This window comes from Haliaeetus albicilla, chromosome 19, assembly GCF_947461875.1.
Source record: "Haliaeetus albicilla chromosome 19, bHalAlb1.1, whole genome shotgun sequence".
NCBI classification, from domain to species: domain Eukaryota; kingdom Metazoa; phylum Chordata; class Aves; order Accipitriformes; family Accipitridae; genus Haliaeetus; species Haliaeetus albicilla.
In genome coordinates, this window is record NC_091501.1 from 3,234,068 (window position 1) to 3,251,492 (window position 17,425).

Below are 17,425 nucleotides of genomic sequence, written 5' to 3' on the forward strand. Positions count from 1 at the left end.
ATGCTGTGTTCCACCAAAGTCTTTTAGCAATTTAGTTTTGTTGTTTTCTCAGGAGATGTCATTCGGTGTTTATCGGTGTTACCTCTTCATTAGCTGGAGTAATTCCTTTCTTCTTTGCTGATTATATACTTGTGCCATTTCTCGTACTGAAGCCATATTTCAGGATTTCAGCTATTTTGTCTTCATTAGGTATGTAAGGCTTCTAGGTAATGTCACAGATTATTTTTCTTCTCAGAGGGTCAAATGAAAGAATGTTATTTGAATAAAAGAAGAAATAAAGCAGCTGTGACAATAAGGATAAAAAAATGTGCACAATGTAGTATTTGTTAAGCTGCTTTCTTCCCTCTCATAGGTGTATTTGCAGTCTACACTACTAGGGTTTATTAGTCTTTGAGTCTTTCTAAGTTGGAGAGAATGCATTTTAAACTCTTAAAAAGGGATGTTAAAACCCAGTCTTTAAACTAAGCGATACAGGATAGAATTTTATTCCTGTCTCTAGCAACTTTACTATCCCAGGATTTGTAAACTGCTTTCTATGCCGTAGTAAATTGGATCCCAGCAGTACAGGGCCTCTGTAGATAAATATAGTAGCCATTATACCTTGATATAGTTGTATTGCCTAGGAAATTACTACTGTTATTGAAAAGGAATTTGCTCAGGGCAAGAGGGTATCCATTACTTCCTGAATAACTCGCTAACATTGTTAACCTTCCTTTGCACAAACAAGCCAGAAGGAGTCTCTTTCTGCAGGATGGTATTGTTCTCTGTCTGTATTCCCCTTTATCAGCAGCAGGCCTAAGCCAAAGTTTCAGCATATTAATAAACCCCTGTGTGGTCCAGGGAAGAGAGCTATGCCCTGTCTTCTCCTTTCCCCACTGTTGCAATACTCTCATCTTCATATTCTTTCTTAATTTGCTGGGTCGTTGCCGTGCTGATGAATTGCTGATGCGGTACAGCCACTTGACATTGTAAGCATGAAGACAAAAAATGGTATAATGATGCTGTAGCTCCATTGATGAGGTATTTGAAGCGTTTTTTCTTTTGCCACCTGCAGTCTCACACCTTGAATAGGATAACACTTGGATGCCATCAATTCATCCTCTGGTATAGCTTCGCTTGTGGACTATAAAGAGATGAGTTGTTGATGTAGGAGCTGAGCTGCATTTTTATATTTATGACTTCCTCTTCAAAATCCAGCAACCAAATAAATACCGTATTTAGCACTCTAAGTCTAGGGCATAAAGAATCTTTCTGCCCTTTATCAGTTCAACTGGATATTCTACTCCTGATTTGAGACTAAAAATATACTTTTGCTGGAGTTTGATGCTGTGTAATACTTTCTCCTACTTCATGGAAGAATTGAAAGGAGATCAAACTTTGTTCTCTGGACATTGCTAGTGAAGATATTAAGGCAGCTATTCATTAACTAAAGTTTAAAAATAAAGGTTTAAATACCAGTGTTAGAGCTTATTCTGATCCTTTCTTACAAGTATCTGAATATATTTGCTATATGCCAATTCAGTGTGGACTTCAGACTAGATCCAAGTGTGATGGAATGGAGAAGATAGAGCTTGAAAATCAGGCCTGGGGTGGCAACACAGCTGCAGAAATGCTTTTTCTTCTGCAGACCTTTAGCTTGCTAGCTTCTCCTCAGAAGGTATTGGAGGATTGCAAGCTTCACTCCTGTTCTGCCATAGTAACACTGACGGGTGTAATTCATGGAAATTCCCACTTGGCTGCCCAAACTCATGTTTGCTATATCCTGGGAGCAGTTGCATCACCATTTCGTTTCTGGAGATGAATGCCCAAACCAGTATACTGCAGCCGTAAGAATTCCTTACATCTAAATGTTTGCATGCTCTCAACTGTTTAACTTTGAATTCTCTGGCTTCACAATTTATTTTTGTTGATGTGGGTGTTCTTGGTTTTAATTTAAAGGTGTATTTTTGTCTGGGAGCACATTTTCAGCAAAGTACCTTTCCTAGTTACTGAGCTTATTGCAGTTCTCTTGAAGGATTGACAGTGCCTTCCAGAATGGTGCTCCTGAGCATACTTGTGAGAAGAAAATCCCAAACAAAGTCTAAAAAGCTTTTCTTGGTACCTGTTCCCCCCCCCCCAATACTTGAATGATAAGCCTGTGAATTGAGACTTTCTGGAGTTTATTTAAGGACTTACATTTAATTACTATGTGAAGTCAGTAGCAGGACAGTCCCTGAAAATTGTTGGTTTTGTTTGCATGTCAAGGTGTTTTATTGTTTCAGGCTTTCTGCTTTTTGTGGAAGATAAACTAGCCCTTGATAGTTTGCTTTTAAATAAGTAATCTCTTTTCAGAAGCCTCTTGCTGCGTAGCTGAACCATACCTGCAGGAGAGAGAACAGGGAATCCAGTTTTCCAGTAATGAAATGGGTTGCTCTATAACAAAATGGCTTTTTTTTCCTTGTAATATGCCAATGTTTGGCTTATTTGCTTGGCAAAACATCTAAAAAGGATTGTGGTATTTTTCTGGGTGATTTATTGTATGCATTTTGTATTCTTGCTTCCTTTCACAAACAGGATAATGCAGAAAGAAGCTTCCTGGAGTCCTTTTGGATGTTGAGAGGAAATCTACCTTGTGGTTCAGAAATTCTGATAATCAGAGATAATGCCAGGATCCTGAGTGGAGGGAGTCTTCGCAAATAAGCAGTACTCTGCCACCAGAGTAGTCTCCAGCAGCACCCAAAGGAGTAAACCAACCTCAAAGAAGATCCTCTTATCTCCATAGGAACTGCATGTGTGCCCAGGGCTGCCTTCTGTGCCGCTCCCCAGATAGCTCCCAGCCCCATCTCTAATCTTCTTTTTAAAAAAAAAACCAACAAAAAAACCCCAACCAACCAGCCAGCAAACAAAACAAAACCCAACCAACCAAGCAAACCAAACAAAAAACCAAGGCGCAAGGCATGCCCAAACCCCACAAGTAGCGTGAGTCTGATTCCCTTGTTCTCTTGCCGGGATGTTCTGCTGGAGTCAGATAAGCCATGGAAAGCAGCCATTGAGTTGGAGAAACTTCCCTCTGAGCACCGCAGAGCATGTCTCCCTTCCCATCTCCAGTCAGACCTTTTGTAGATGGGTCTTGAAGTGTTTATCATGGTGAGACAATGATCAAGTCTTCATCCTCAGTCTGAATCCAGCTTCTGCCTAAAATGTGAAAGCTCAGTCTGGGTCTTGGCTGAGAGCGCAACTGTTTTCCTTTGGTTTGAAATGAAAATTCCCTCTTCAACCTGTCCCAACCTCAGAGTACCTCCCCTCCCACTTTTCAGCCAAGGAGAACTGCACAGTGAGGAGGAACACATAGATTCAATATCACTTATTAACCATAAAAGAATTTCATCTTATTTTAGAGTTCAGGCTGGTTTTAAAAACTATTTTATGGTTTTGTTTTACAGGAGAGGTTGCCAGGGAGCCTTATTAAACATCAGGAGTAGACATTTTTATGATCAGTATTTTTCATTCATGTATCGGAATGCTCTCCCAGATGCATTCAGGTGCACAGTTTAATTTGCGCTCCCCTACCTGAGGCCTTCCACCTGCATCTTTGTTCTGCAAACCTCCTGTTATCAGACCCCACTTCATTTTTCGCTTTGCTCAGCATTGGAATGTTATTTTAGCTCTCATTACTGGAAGAGTTCCAACCTGGATGCTTCTAGGAAAACTCAGATGCTGAGAAAATTGGTATTGGTGGCTTTACCGGTAGCACTGCTTTCCTGATGGAGTCTTCTGGTGTTGACAGAGGTATAATCTTTTGGCTGAGCTTAGCTAACCAGCAGCAGGTCTTTAATAAGATGGACTCCAGCAAACACCTGCATTTGGGTATGTCATTGCATCACAGTTGTACTTTTGGCCTTACAGCAGGTTTAATGTTAGCACTGGAGTTAGGGCTTGTTGGAGCTGCAAATGCAGGTCACGCAGTTTGATGCAGACTGCAGGCCTTCCTGAGTGTCCACATCTGAATATGTTCACGGCTGTAGTTTGATTAAAGCCTCCTTGTTATCTGGTTACATCCCTTCTGTTTGTAAGCTCAAGCTAGGTAAGAGGACGACAGTGCTGCTGTTTGTTGGGTAGCTGTTGGAACATCTTCCTTAGTTACTGCTGGAATGGAAAGCATTTTGTTATCACAGACTGCAACAGCTGACTCTTCTCCAAATATAGAACAGAAATACGTATTGAATGCTTTGGCTTTTTTCTTCAGTATTGGGGATGTTTCTACTTTTCCCCTGTAGTAGCAGGTAAATGCAATTGCTGGGGTCGCTATTCCTGAGAAGCTTTGAAAAACTCATTGTCATCTTTCAGCTCTGGCTGTGGATTTGCCTCCCATTGTTAGGATTCCCTTGTAAATTTTATTTTTTCCTTTCCTAATTTCCTTTCTATTTCCTTCTCTCAGCTTTTCTTTTTTTCAATTGCTAAAATATATACAAGTGTTCAAGTGTGGGGATGTGACAGGGAAGCCCAATAAGCAGTCTGTCCAGGAAAAATATGCCAGTGTACCTCTGGTCCCACTCAAGTGCTGAGTATGTGCGTAGATACACTGGTTTGGTGTCTGTTCTCCTTCCATATACCCAAATACAATTGTCACAATCATTTTTACCTAAGTTACTGCTAATTTCTATTTTTACAATTGATTGCTTTTTTCTGTCAAGATGGGATCTAATATGGAATTGCTCGTTTTCAATGTAACACTTCTTGAACTAAGAAATTGTTTTCTGTAATTTAGAAATTTCGAGGGTGTTCTTTGGCATTAGCTCCCCGACGCCTCCTGCGAGTGTCGTTGCATTTGAAATTCCTGGTGATCAGATGGGTTTTTCCCTCTGTTATGAAGAGGTGCTTAGCTAGCCACTCATCCTGCGTGCTATCTAATGTGATTTCAGTAGTGTGTAGCAGACACACCAGCTTGTACCCTGTCTTGAGCTTTATCTGCTAGAATGTTAATCCACGAGCATTTGAAATCATATGCCTCTGAGACACAATCAGCTAGAAACAGATAACGTCAGTTTGAAACTGTGCCATACCTATTCCCCATTTGCCCACTCAGATCTTTCCTAAATAGGCTACAACGTTTTGTAAATTATTTTTTAAGCATTTGGCTTATTTGAAACGTATATACCAGCAGTATTTTTGGGTTGAATTTATGCACATAACTGAGCAGCCACAATTATTCTTCTATGTCATTAAGCTTTTGATACTGGTAGAAAGTGCGTAGAATTTTTTTCTGTTTTACTAGTGCCTCTTATTTTGACAAATACCTTGATATAATATTAAATAGGTGGTTACTTGCTCCCTTTTTTCTCTTTCCCATTTTGTTACTTGCTAAGACCTTCTCTACCTCCCTCACAAGCATTAATATATTTGCAGACTGCTTTCTTCCCCTTTCACTTTGATTTACACAACAGTCTCCCATCAGAGGGACCAATGTTTCACTAGGCTGCAGCTCTCTGAACATTTTTCTCTTAGCTCGGTATATATAAATGTTAAAATCTTTTTCTTTCTGCTTTTAATCCTTTTTGAGACAGGAAAGATCCCTAAGAGATCATGTGTATTTCCACACACAGCAGCCTTCCAAGTTCCCTGACATGTATCCTGTAAAGCACTGTTGTTAGAATTAAGACAAAGCATTTGCAGAGGATCCTAGATACCTGTTTCAGAAGCCTGTCTCAGTCATGACTGTCTTTGTTTTTCTGGAATTAGACTCACTAACATAGAGTTGTCCTCTTGCTACTTGCAGAATATTTTGTGTTTTCTTAGGGTAAATTTTCCAGAAAAAATACCATCTTCTATTGATATCTTTTACATACCAGCTAATGTAGCTGAAAATCTATGCAGTCTGAATAAAAGCTTAAAGAAGGCCTAATAGCTCATCTAGTTCTTCCCCCCCCCCCCGCCCCCCCAATTATATTGGCCAAGTAAATCTTTTTCTTGCTTATAATCTGAGGCTAACACAGTTACCACACTGCCACCAGTACTGTCTGCAACTGTGGGTAGTCTGGGGCATGCACTTCAGATTCTTAGTGTTGGTTTGAACCTCTGGGCAGCAGCAGCTCTGTTGAATCAGAGCGGTGGTGTCTCTAGAGGCATCCCACAGCATCATCTCCTGACCGGGTACTTCTCTCGCTGCTTGAGAATATTGAGCGTTGAGAAACCTGCTCTTGCAGTTCCTCAAAAAGTGCTCCAGTGCTTCTGCTTCATCACCAGAAGTCTGCTGTGCTCAGTAATCTCCCTGTATACCTTCCATGGAGAGGTGGTGGCCCAGTGGCAGATGAATCTTGAGCCAGTATTTGGATGATTTGAGGAGGGTTCGTAGGTCTTGTTTTGCTTCAGAGGTTGAGTGTGACCTGTCCAACTGTGGATTTGCTGGGATGACTTGTAAGGAGTCTCAGTTGTTGAAATTAACGAACAGCCTTATTCTGAAAGTTTTTCTTTTCTCTCCCATTGGAAGAGTGGCCTAAAGGATGAGAGAGCCTGGGGAAGAAGGGGGATAATTCCCGCCCCTGCCTCCCCTCCTTATTTTTTTTTTAATTAGGGAGCTTGTTGGTCACTCTTCAGCATAGTTTTAAGTGCTCATCTTTTTTAAGTCTTTTATGGAAATACATATGAAGTAGGATGTATTTGGGTTTGCTCACCTTGTCCACGTGTCTTCTTACTTTCTCCTTTGCACACAAGGAATCTCAGCTTTCATTAAGGTGATAGTAAGATCATTTTTGGATTAGGATTTTGCATCAGAAAAAAACCTTGAAAATGCCATGAAGGTTATGTGATGCAGCATTGTTTGCCTGCATCTGCAAGCTGGCTGAACTAGGAGCTACTGCTGGTGTGATCCTACTGCTGAAATGTAACTGAAATGTCTAACCGTGATGCAAATATCAGCACTGCTGCTGTTTCACTCCTCTCGGAGCATTTGAGAACAGGTTTATGGATCACACACTTCGCTGTTTGGAGACCGTGGTGCATAGGCTTTGGTGTAGTAAGTGATTTTTAGGAACATTGCTTTTCACCCTGTTGACCTGCCCCATCATGCCAAAGGGTGAGAGCAGATGGGAGGCCCGAGAGCTGCCGTAGTTGAACAATCCCGTGACATCTGAGCTTCCTGAACTGGGGCTCCTGCTCCTTCCCCTGAGCAGCAGGGCTTGGGTTTTCCTGGCTGGAAAGCCAAGGGGTGTCCTGCCTGTCTCTAACGAGCGCATGCCCGTTGCTGCTATATGGTCATGATGATAAACCTTCTCTCCAGGTTTTTAGGCAGGACTGCAACAAGTCATGTATTTCCTTAGAACCCGTCGGCATCCCATGGATGGGACAAGCCTGGTCCAAGGTGCATTTGCCGCTTGCTGGAGGCAAGGAGAGCCTGGGGAGCGCGCAGCACGGCTGGGATGCCTGCGCTTGCTGCGACAGGAGCCGCGTCTGTTTGTCGCCCCACGTAGACAGGGCTTGACTTGTCGGTGGGGCATGGCAGGCCACATGGCTGCTTGCTTTGCTCCCGAGCCCACTGGATCTCGTTTAAGAAATCTGTAAGTAAAGGGAGTAGAGGTGATATGTGAAAGAGCACCATTTCTATATCTTTAGCTGAGATAAAAATATTTCTTGAAAACTCATTTCCAAGGAGACCAGTGACTCAATGAAAACATGATTCTTTTTTTTTTTTGTTTTCCCCCGTTTGAGAAGAGGCCAATTTTAACTTAGCATTTGGAGCCCAGCAAGGGAAGTCGATTCTTCATTTCGAGGTGGGAAGGGAAGGGGGCGAGAAACCCGTTTTCCTAGTTTGGAAGAGCGGTTTAACTGATTAATGAGATGAGAGGTGACACTTGTCCTGTGGCATCGGGCATGGGGGATGGGACGAGGATTCGCTCGTGCGGGGAAGGGCTTGCTGGAGCTTGTCGAGGGAGCTGGGGCGAGAGTGTCTTTTGCTCAGCGTGCCTTTGCCGGGGCTGCTGCCCCACCGGCAGAGCTTTGCGAACCTGAAACTGGAGCAGGCTGGGAGCACAAGGCTGCGAGGGCGCTTGCCCCAGTCAGACTTGGGGGGAAGCTGCCTCTGGGCAAGTGGGAACCCGATATACTCGGAGGAACCCGAGCCAGCTGCTGCTTTCCCTTTGGCAATATGCAAGTCTGTAAAATAGTCATGCAGAGCCACCTGCGAAAGCAGATTAACCCCTTTATCTGTGAGTCGCTTCTCTTCCCCGGCTCATGCCGACAGTGGTTCTTTCTCCTGCAGGAGCTCCAGGGTGGCTGGCACACCATAGATTTTCTCCTTAGCTTGAGGATCCCCGTAGTTGCGCTCCTTGTTGCCCGTCAGTGGTTAATGATTAAATACAGCTACTGAATTGTGACCAAATTCGGGGTGTTGACTAATGGGGTAGATGAAGATGTAGCAGAACCTGCCTGTGGCACCCTGCACGGCTCCCACATCTGCGGATGGTTTCTGGAGAAGCAGTTAGCGTGTGTGGGGGAATGGGTCCTCATCCCCAGTGACTTTGGAGGACAACACGCTGCCTCATTCAAGTCTAAAGATCCCTTTTCTAAAGTAAGCACGCTCCGGCGCTGGGAGCCCGGCTGCATTTATTACTAACCCCACCCATCCCTGCCTCTTACAAGAATCTTGTGAGGCCGAGATTGTGTTTTTAGAAGCAGAATGACAGAGAGAAATTCCCTGGAGGCGAATGCAGAGTGTGTGCTGTGCACGCCAGTACAGACACACGGGGCTGGGAACTCCCAGGGAGAGATTAAGTGCGAGAGAAGAGCGCAGAGCAGCCAGAGCTGGAGGAGGGGGGTGGAGGAGGCGAGACGCTTTCTAAGCCTCAAACTGAGCTGTTTGGATTTTTTTTTTCCTTAAAAAAAAACAAAACAAAACACCACCCAACCTTGGTCTCGACAATCTTACTGAAGTACCTCTTTCGTTGCTGGATCATCTCACTGCTGGGTTCGAAGGACCCAGGCTAACATGATGTACCTCTGGGTGAGTAGAGAAGCGTGTGTGAGGGCTTGCACACTTTGCACATATAAGGAATGGAAAGCTGAAGGACTCTGCACTAACGTGAGCGGCCTTCGCTGTTGGGCTTAGCTCTCTGCAGCCTCTACACACAGTGGGCTGTAGTTTTCCCTTGTAAAAAATAATATTTAGAGCGAGTACTGCTAACTGGGTATCAAGCAGGCTTTTCCTGCGGTTTTAAGTTCCTCTGGAGAGAACAGTTTTGGGCAGGTGTCTTGGAGACAAAATTTTTGGTATAATGCTGCTCGCTGTCTGCCATCTGAGAGACCTGTATATGTGTTGTTTTTTTTTTTTCATGCGTAATACTGTTCCCATGTGCCTCTGCTTTATGGGATTTTGATGTTACTGAGAGACATCCCAGGTAGTGGAGGAGTGTTCCTGAAAGGGATCTGTAGTCACTGAAGGTTAAGAGAGGAGCAGGGAGCAAATAGATAGTTTTGCAATTTGGGGCTTTGGGGGTGGGGGGAAGAAGCTGTTTTGACAAAAGTTGGATGCAAGGTTGTTTTTCCAGAAGTGGCACGGTTACTCGAGTTTCTGGTGGAGTATGGAAAATAATGTCAGGAAAAACATGTGTAAAGTGTTATATAGATCCAGCAAGCAAAGTAAAAGCATATATAAAAGCATATATATTTTCAGCCTTTGAGCAAGGACTGGAATTTCCTCTGGAGCAGTCAGCTGTTAGGCTGCTCAGTGATCTACGTGTAGTTTTGTCTGCTCCTGGGCACCCTTGAGATCAGCAGTTTGCCCTTGGGTTCCTAACCTAGATACACGAGGTGAAGAGTAATCGGTTCCAAAGTTTTTGTTGTTGTTGTTGTTGGGGTTTTTTGTGGTTTGATTTTTTTTTTTTTTTTAATTTTATTTAATCTGTTTAACTCTGAAGGTGGGGGCTCTCATTGCTGCTGCTTTTAGAGTCCAGCTTCCCATCACTCCCAGGAACAAACACTGGTTTATTTTAGCAACAAAGCAAGCCTTGGAGCCCCAGCAGAAGGATTTTACTTCCCTCCTTTGCACATACACATGCTATCTTTGTTGCAGGGTAACTTGATTCTGCGCTGGGGTATGTACACTTGCCTGGTTTTGTCCAGCAGGCCCCGCTGGCAGGCACGTCCACCTTCTCTGCTCTTCCCCGCTCCCCGCAGCCTGCCGTGCGGGACCCCAAATTGGGGTGCTGGTTTTTAGCGAAAAGGGCTGGGCAGGCCCCATGGCTCGGCTAAGATTTGTGCTTCGTTTGGTGGGTGGGGTAAGAGGAGAAGTAATTCAGCCGTGCTGCTGCTGATTTTAGATAAGCAGTAAACAATGGAGATGTACCTTACCCGGCTGAAACGTGGAGGATGCTGGCGAGTATGGGAGCTGAGGAGAATTGTCCTGCTATCTCACCTCTTCCCGCTAGCGAGGGGTGCATGAGCACTGTAGTATAAAGCGGAGGTGTTAGCCTGCATAATGACCGACTTCGGCCCAAAAGGTGAACCTCTCTCCTGGATCCTTAAGAGAGGGTTGAGTTTTGGGACACTTGCTGACAGATGAAGACTGGTACCCCTCTGTGGGCTGCTGCTTCTGCCTGCACCCTAAAGTTTGGGCAGCACTGTTGCTGGGCTTGAGTTGCAGTTAAACTGTAGAGGAGTGGGGAAATTGAGTGTTAAATGCTTGAATAGCTGAAGGGGTTTTAAGGGCATCATCTGGGCATTGTGCCATGGTAATTAAAAAAAATTAGTGAATTTGTGCTATCTGGATATGATCTTTCCTTTCTCAGTACGTCTTACCCTATGACTTTCGGGGAATCTTCCCCTCCTCGGTCCTTTCAGGAACCTTTTCCTCTGTGCCCATTTGTGTTTCTGCTTTAAGCTCTTTTTATCCTGACGGGCTACATAACCTTTAGCAGTGAGAACAAGGAGCCCCGAGTGACAGATCTGGTTTGGTGTGGGGTTTGCTGTACCTTGGCTGTGCTGGTTTCTTGCTTCCCTCCTCACAGGTTCCTCCCCATTCCCTTCTTGTTCCCCGTGCTGTGTTTTTTCTGTTCTGTGCTTCTTGTCCTTGGAACGTCAGGACTTCAGTAGATGCATGGAGATTTGTACTGAGTCATTCCCTAATTCAATGCATGAAGCTACATTAATGCAATGTTAAATTTGAGGTTTTAAATATGCAAGTCCTGAAATCCAGAATTAAGGTTCCCACAGCAACAGTAATGTTCCCCCCCCCACCCCCCCAGGAGTGCACGTTACAGAATTATCTTCCTTGAAGAGATTGTGCAATATTGAATGCTGTCACATTTGACAAATAATAAAGTAAAAAGGAGAATGTGCCTTCCTCTGCAGCTGTAGTATGGTGTGGATACCAAACCCAAAAGTACAGGCTGCCTGCAACATCACAGTCCCTGACTATAATGCTGTCTCTGAAATGAAGTGGTGGTGTAGCCTTGGTTCGGACTGACATTCCTGCTTGCTGAACTGTGTTCCCTCAGGTGAAACTTGTTGCAGGATACTCTTAAATGAGGGCCTTGTAGACTGCAGGGGACTGTGGGCTGTGGAGAGCTGGAGAGTGGGAAACTTAAAATATCTGTCGTGGTGACCTAATGCTTGGCATTGTGAGGGAAGTGAAGGCGGCAGACTAGCTGTGCCATTAAATATCAAGAGAAACTATTTATCTTAACACTTTTATTGTGTAGGATGCAGTTGTATAAAGTCTTTCTGAAGCAGAGATGGTATGATAGTCATTCTGATGTGGCAAACCATTCGATTGCATGCATCTGATGGTCAGTGTTGAAATGCAAGGTGGGTACTTGGCCTTACGTATGGGAGGTGCATATAGGAGTTCTGGTTTTGCAGACAAGAGTAGTTTGTTTGTAGGGGGCCATCTAAATTTGCCTTTGTCTATTCTCTCACTCATCCCCGTTTGCCTGCAGCTGTCTGGGCTCCTGAATTGTTCAAGAGGGCTCCTAGTCATCAGTTCTCTGGATGGGACATGGGGTAATTTGGGCTATGAAGGCAAGAGGGTCTTTGGTCAGAGGGAGGTGTGTCCTGACAACACGGGGGCAGGTGTTCTGCTGGTGACAGCCAGGAGCAGAGTGGTTTGAGTGTGGGAAAAGTGCTCAACCCTTTTCTGGATAAGAAAGCCCTATTTTTTTCATTTATGAGCAGATGAATCTTTGTGTACTGTGAGTCATAAGATATAATCTAGAGTAATTTCATTCCAAGTATTTTCTAAAGAGCATGATGTGTTCTGAGAGTTGCATGTATGAATGTTGCCTTGTTGGAGGTCTGTTGTTACAAGAATGGTTGAAAGGAAGGGGCAGCAGCCTTAGCAAGCAATTTATCAACCATCCTTCTCCTGTGCTCAAAGACAGCTGAAACTATCAAAGGCAGGAGGGACCAAGGTAGGGGACATCCATGCTGTTGCTAGGCTTCTGGTAGGAAACCACTGGATTCATCTCTCTGATCTCAGATTATAGTGGGTATAGATAATTTCCTCATTTCTCACAGCCATGTACAGAGTACATGCTGAGTGTTTGTGAGAGGGCTGGCTGCTTTTTGCAACTAGAAATGATTTCTTTCTCTAGAGCCCTGTGAAAGTGAAGATCTTACCTAGACCTACTAATTACCTACCATACAAGCAAGAATAGTGCTAGTAAGCTTGCCAAGCTCATTTTGAAATATTTTTTGTTGGTTTTCTTCCTGACCTGCCTTTTACTTGCCTTTTTGTCACTTAAAAGCCTCTTTGCATTCACTGGAATAATTTTTCCCTCTAGGCTCCAAGCTCATCAGCTTTACCACCAAGGGATTGGAAACCCAACTCTGCTGCCAAACTTGGGTCTTAGCAACGTGCTCTTCCTCACGCCATGTCTTTCTATTATTTGTTTGGTTGTTTTTTGTTGTTGGGTTTTGGTTTTTTTTTTTTCATGAGAGGTAGCTACTGCCAGTGAAAAGTATGGTCATTACGGTGTGGTTTTCAAAGTATGCATTTGATAGCAGCAAAGCAAGTGGCTATCCAGGGAAAACGGCCTCCCTGTTCTGTTCCGGTGCCAAGCCTGGGGCAGTTATTGCTGGGGAGGTCTGGCTGTGCCTGTAGGTCTTTGGCTGGAACCTGTTTGGTAGGAATGGCAAATAACACGTCAGCCATCAACTGAAGCTCTGATGGGATGGAGAGTGTGCAGTTGCTGCGTGCAAGTGGTACACACACGGTGTGGTCGACGCTAACAGAGGTTAAGATGTGGTAGCCTCTGGGAGACTGCGGCTGTGAGGGTGCAGGAAGGTTTTCCTGAATGCATGTTAGAGGTCAGGTCTGGGTGAATTTCTGTGAATACGGTAAAAGGCACTTCGTGTTAATATAAACACCGATTTTGGATTCTTGCTCTGGAGCAGGAAAGCCCTGGAAAATCATAAAATGGAGCTCATGCAAAAAGCCCTGAGCTAGTAGGCTGTAAGCTGATTCCCCAGCCTGCAAGTCGCCGCGGTGCCATACTGTGGCATGCATATGTAGCAGCTTGAATGCAGAAGTAGTACAGTAATGTTTGTCCAGCACTGCAACTGAGATAGTGAGTTCTGCTGCTCGATAAGGTTTATTAGCTTTGGTGCAGCACCTCGTGAACATGGTTATGCTGCTTCCACACCCCAGCTGCTCCATGCACAGCTGGTTTGGGGATGTCTGCATTGCGTTCCCCTGGGGGTTAGTGTGACAAAGCAACTTGCATCTATTTGCATCTAGGGTTTTATACAGACTTTGGAGATTTGGGAAAAAGAGAAAGAAGAGTTTATGAAAGACATTATATAATGTGACTGCCTGTGTTACTAGAGGGCTAGAGTTGATAATCCAGGTGATCTTTTCCAGTTCTGTGTTCCTGCAAGCCTGTAGTCCTGGAAGGTGCCAAGGTCACTACTGAGACAAGTATGCCCCATGCAGTTCAAAAAGAGAAGGCATTTCAAATTAAGGTACTGGCTTCAGAGAAGTGAGATTCAGAATCAGGATGATCTGTTCTGTAGGCTACATTTGATTAATATAAAACCACGTAAAATCAGTGCCCAGCACATTGCCATCACTTTCAGGAATTTCCTTCCCTGATGAGTCTAAACAAAAGAATTAGAGGGATGTAGGCTGGCTGAGTTGGTGTGAATTTCTCCAGTGGCTCTTCTGCCTGACTGCTCTATTCCCACCTGTCCAAACAGGGATGAGCACAGGGGACTCTGTTTGCTGTAAGCCTGTCCAAGTCTTGGGAGACTGACAGGGACCAGGTCCTGTTTTAGTTTTTCACAAAACAGCCTGTTTATCTTGGAAGGAAAAGAATAAACTGTAAGAGAATAAGAAGAGAATAAACCTCAGCCTTCCTGGTTTTCAGCTGAAGGCTTGAGGAAGAAGACAGATAATAGCGATTTGAGACTGAACAGCTGTGTTTCCTGCACTTCCCATGGTGCCTACTTGCAAATCTTAATTCCAGCAGCGCCAGAACTTTACCCTTGTCCTAGCGCCCAAGGTTAACGGCGATGGTCTAGGAAAGGTCTTTGAGTTGATCTCAATTGGGATGGCTTTTTTGGCACAGCTCTAAGCAGTCACTAGGGTATCAACTGTATATGTGTGCGTGCTTAACCAAAATGATGATTAGATGGCTTGTGCGATTAGCTGGAAGAGATCCCTTCGTCCTTCAGCGAGGGCTACTGGGTACAGCAGGAGCTTGAGTCAGGTTGTGGGGTCAGACGAAATGTTTTCTTTAGGGAGTTGTCAGTTCGGAGGAGGTTCTGCGGTCTGTACTGCGGCTCTGGATGGTACTCTGTACTGAGGGCAATACGATGCATCCTGTGGCTGTGCGTCGGAGAGGCAGGCTGTGCTGATGGACCAGTGCAGATAGTTACATGCTGGAAGTAAAAACAGGCATGCAGAAAATTAAGAAATCAATGGAGGATGTGCTTTGTGCCCTCTGGTGCTAAATTTTTTTGCTGAAAGTGTTGAAGATTCCTCAAAGCTGTGAAGAAGCTTAAACAAGTAATTAAGTTTCCCTCCTCTGTCCCTTAAATTTAGGTTTCATTGTTCTCAGAGTCCTATGTCTCATGACTAATATACTGCCTCCACAATGCTCTGGCTCATTTTTTACCAGATGGTTCTTGGGTCTGTAGTCGAATCCAGGGCAAAGGCAGTTAGTTTTTCTCTTGCCTCAAATGAAACATGCTGTCCCCCACACAATGCTCTAATTGAATCTTGGACATTAAGACAACGATGAAGTGAAAACACTTTGACCAGATGACAATGTTTTCAGATATTCTTGGGGATTATTATTCATTGTGCTTTAAGGAGCTGGCATGGGATGATACTGGAACACTCCTCTGGACTTTCTTTATAATTTATAAATCATCTAGTGTTGAAACAAGTTTAAATGCAGAAAAATGCTGAAATTCAAATATGTATACGTGGCTAGAAAGTAGAAAATGTGCAGTGTGATCTGCCTGTTGCTATTTTTTAACTTTTCATTTCTGTTTTAACGGCCTCCTTTTTCATCCCACCCTCAATCACTACGGTGCTGTCTGCTTGCATCCATGACGTACCTTTTGGATCGAGAACCCTTCTGAGTAAAGACGAAGCATCTCTCAGGAAGGTGGCAAAGCCTATTTGGCAGCATAAGTAGCTCCATCAGGACCATCTCAGTAATGTTGCAGAGTAGGTTTGCTCACAGGCCTGTTGGATCCAGCAGTAGTTTCAGCTATTCTGCCCCCCACCCCCATTTATTACACTGAGATTTTGGCTGCTGCTTAAGTGAGGAGGAGCAGTGAATGCCGATGACTTTTTTTTTTTTTTTTGTCTAACCAGCTGAAAAGGAGAAGCACATTCAGCATAGGTGAGGCTATTGATTGTGGCATCTTTTAAGAAATGAACGGTATTTGCATTTTAAAATTTTAGTGTTGGGGAAATTTTTCTTTGGCAGCAAAAACTTTGCTGGAGTGTATATGGTGTATGTGTAACTGCTGTTTGTAAACACCTTTAGGACTCAGAAGTGCTGTAGAAATACGAGATGCTTTAATGCTTTTTCCTTGCACAGGGAGTGTTGCTCTTCAATGCAGCTGTTTAGCCGTTGCGAACAGGTGTGCAATAAACACCCCTTCCCTCTTCAGCCAAGCAGGGTGGTGATGGATACCCTCTCATTTAAACATGCATGTTTTTCTCTCCAACAGGAATAAAAACTTTAAAAATAGTATACATACCTAGAAAGAACCGAGTGCCTTGTCCTGTTTCCTTCTTTCCCTTCCCCCCGCTACCAACTCAAATTACCGGCAAGCTTTGGAAACTTTGGGGCAGGGGAATAGAGGTGCAGCTGGCCTGCATGTGTTGCACCAGCTGTAATGCAAATGATACATGCTGAAAGAGGCTTTTCTCACTTTTGTAATTCTTGTATATTGTTGTGCAACGGGGACATGCGACAATTTGTCTTAAATGTGTTTGCTGATATGTTCCACAAGTATACTGTGTCCTTTGTTCCTCTCTGGGAAAAGACAATATCAAAATCCAATTGCCCGTTGGCAGCATGGCTGAATGCAGCTGGGACTGTCCTCCTGGCTTTCCCATCAGTCAGTCCTGGGGTGATCCCATCACCCTTGATAGCAGTTAATTTAGAGCTGGCCGGAACACGGTCTTTGGTAAATGGTCAGCTTTCTTGACTGTTTGGACAATTTGTTATAAACCACTTTTTTTCTTTTTTTTTTTTTCTTTCCTTTGTTTCTGAAAGCAGCAGTACCTATTGCTCTTCTGCTGTGAGAGGGCTGAAGGGGGAAGTGCCTGGTAGACTGGCACAGCAGTTGTCTGTAGGTACCAGTCAACTTTTCCACCGCTTATCTAAAGCGGTAGAAGAACGGTCATTGGGGTTTCAGTTGTGTAAAAACAAAAGCTGATGTTGATTTAATCCCATTACATTGCGTTGATCTCTCAACCACTGGACTCTTAGTAGGATTCCAGCTTTAATCCTGTAAGGATCAATCTGGCCCGTTGCTTTTCTGTCCTGATCCTAAATCCCCCTTTAATCTTGTTAATTATACCAGGCCTTTTTTGGTTTCATTTTTTTTCCCTTGTGGACCAGCAAAACCGCATTAAATCTTCATGTTGCTGTCTCTGACCCAGCGTTTTTACCCTTTATTCATCCTGTTGAGGACCGAGGTGCTCCTGAAGGCTGGTTTCACCACTGCAGTGGTGCCACATCAGCCTTTGGTGGTCCGGCGTCTGCCGCTTCAGACTCCTGTGGAGTCACCTAGTCACGCTGCTGTGCCGAATCCCTCCTGGTTCTGCCAAGATTTTTCTTTTTTTCATCCATTGTTTGATAATGTGCTTTGTGAAGGGGGTGGGGAATCATGGAACATGAGAGCCACTTTCAAATTGCTTTCTTACTTTAAAGAAAAAGATTTTTTGGAACAGAATCCCTTTGACCCTGGCATTGAGGGCTTTGGGGGAGAA

At 44.1% G+C, this 17,425-nt stretch overlaps 1 protein-coding gene across 17 annotated transcripts in view; it reads left to right on the forward strand.

Moving 5' to 3' along the window:
• Nucleotides 1–17,425, forward strand: part of RBFOX2 (RNA binding fox-1 homolog 2) — a 177,346-nt gene that overhangs the window by 51,250 nt on the left and 108,671 nt on the right. Inside the window, exon 1 of one of the 17 annotated variants that reach the window (XM_069807348.1) lies at nucleotides 8,767–8,974. The exons of the other annotated variants lie outside the window; for them this stretch is intronic. Within the exon in view, the coding sequence (XP_069663449.1) occupies nucleotides 8,960–8,974 (15 nt within the window). The 5' untranslated portion in view covers nucleotides 8,767–8,959. Of the gene's footprint in view, nucleotides 1–8,766; nucleotides 8,975–17,425 lie in introns of those variants that run through there. 17 annotated transcript variants of the gene reach the window in all.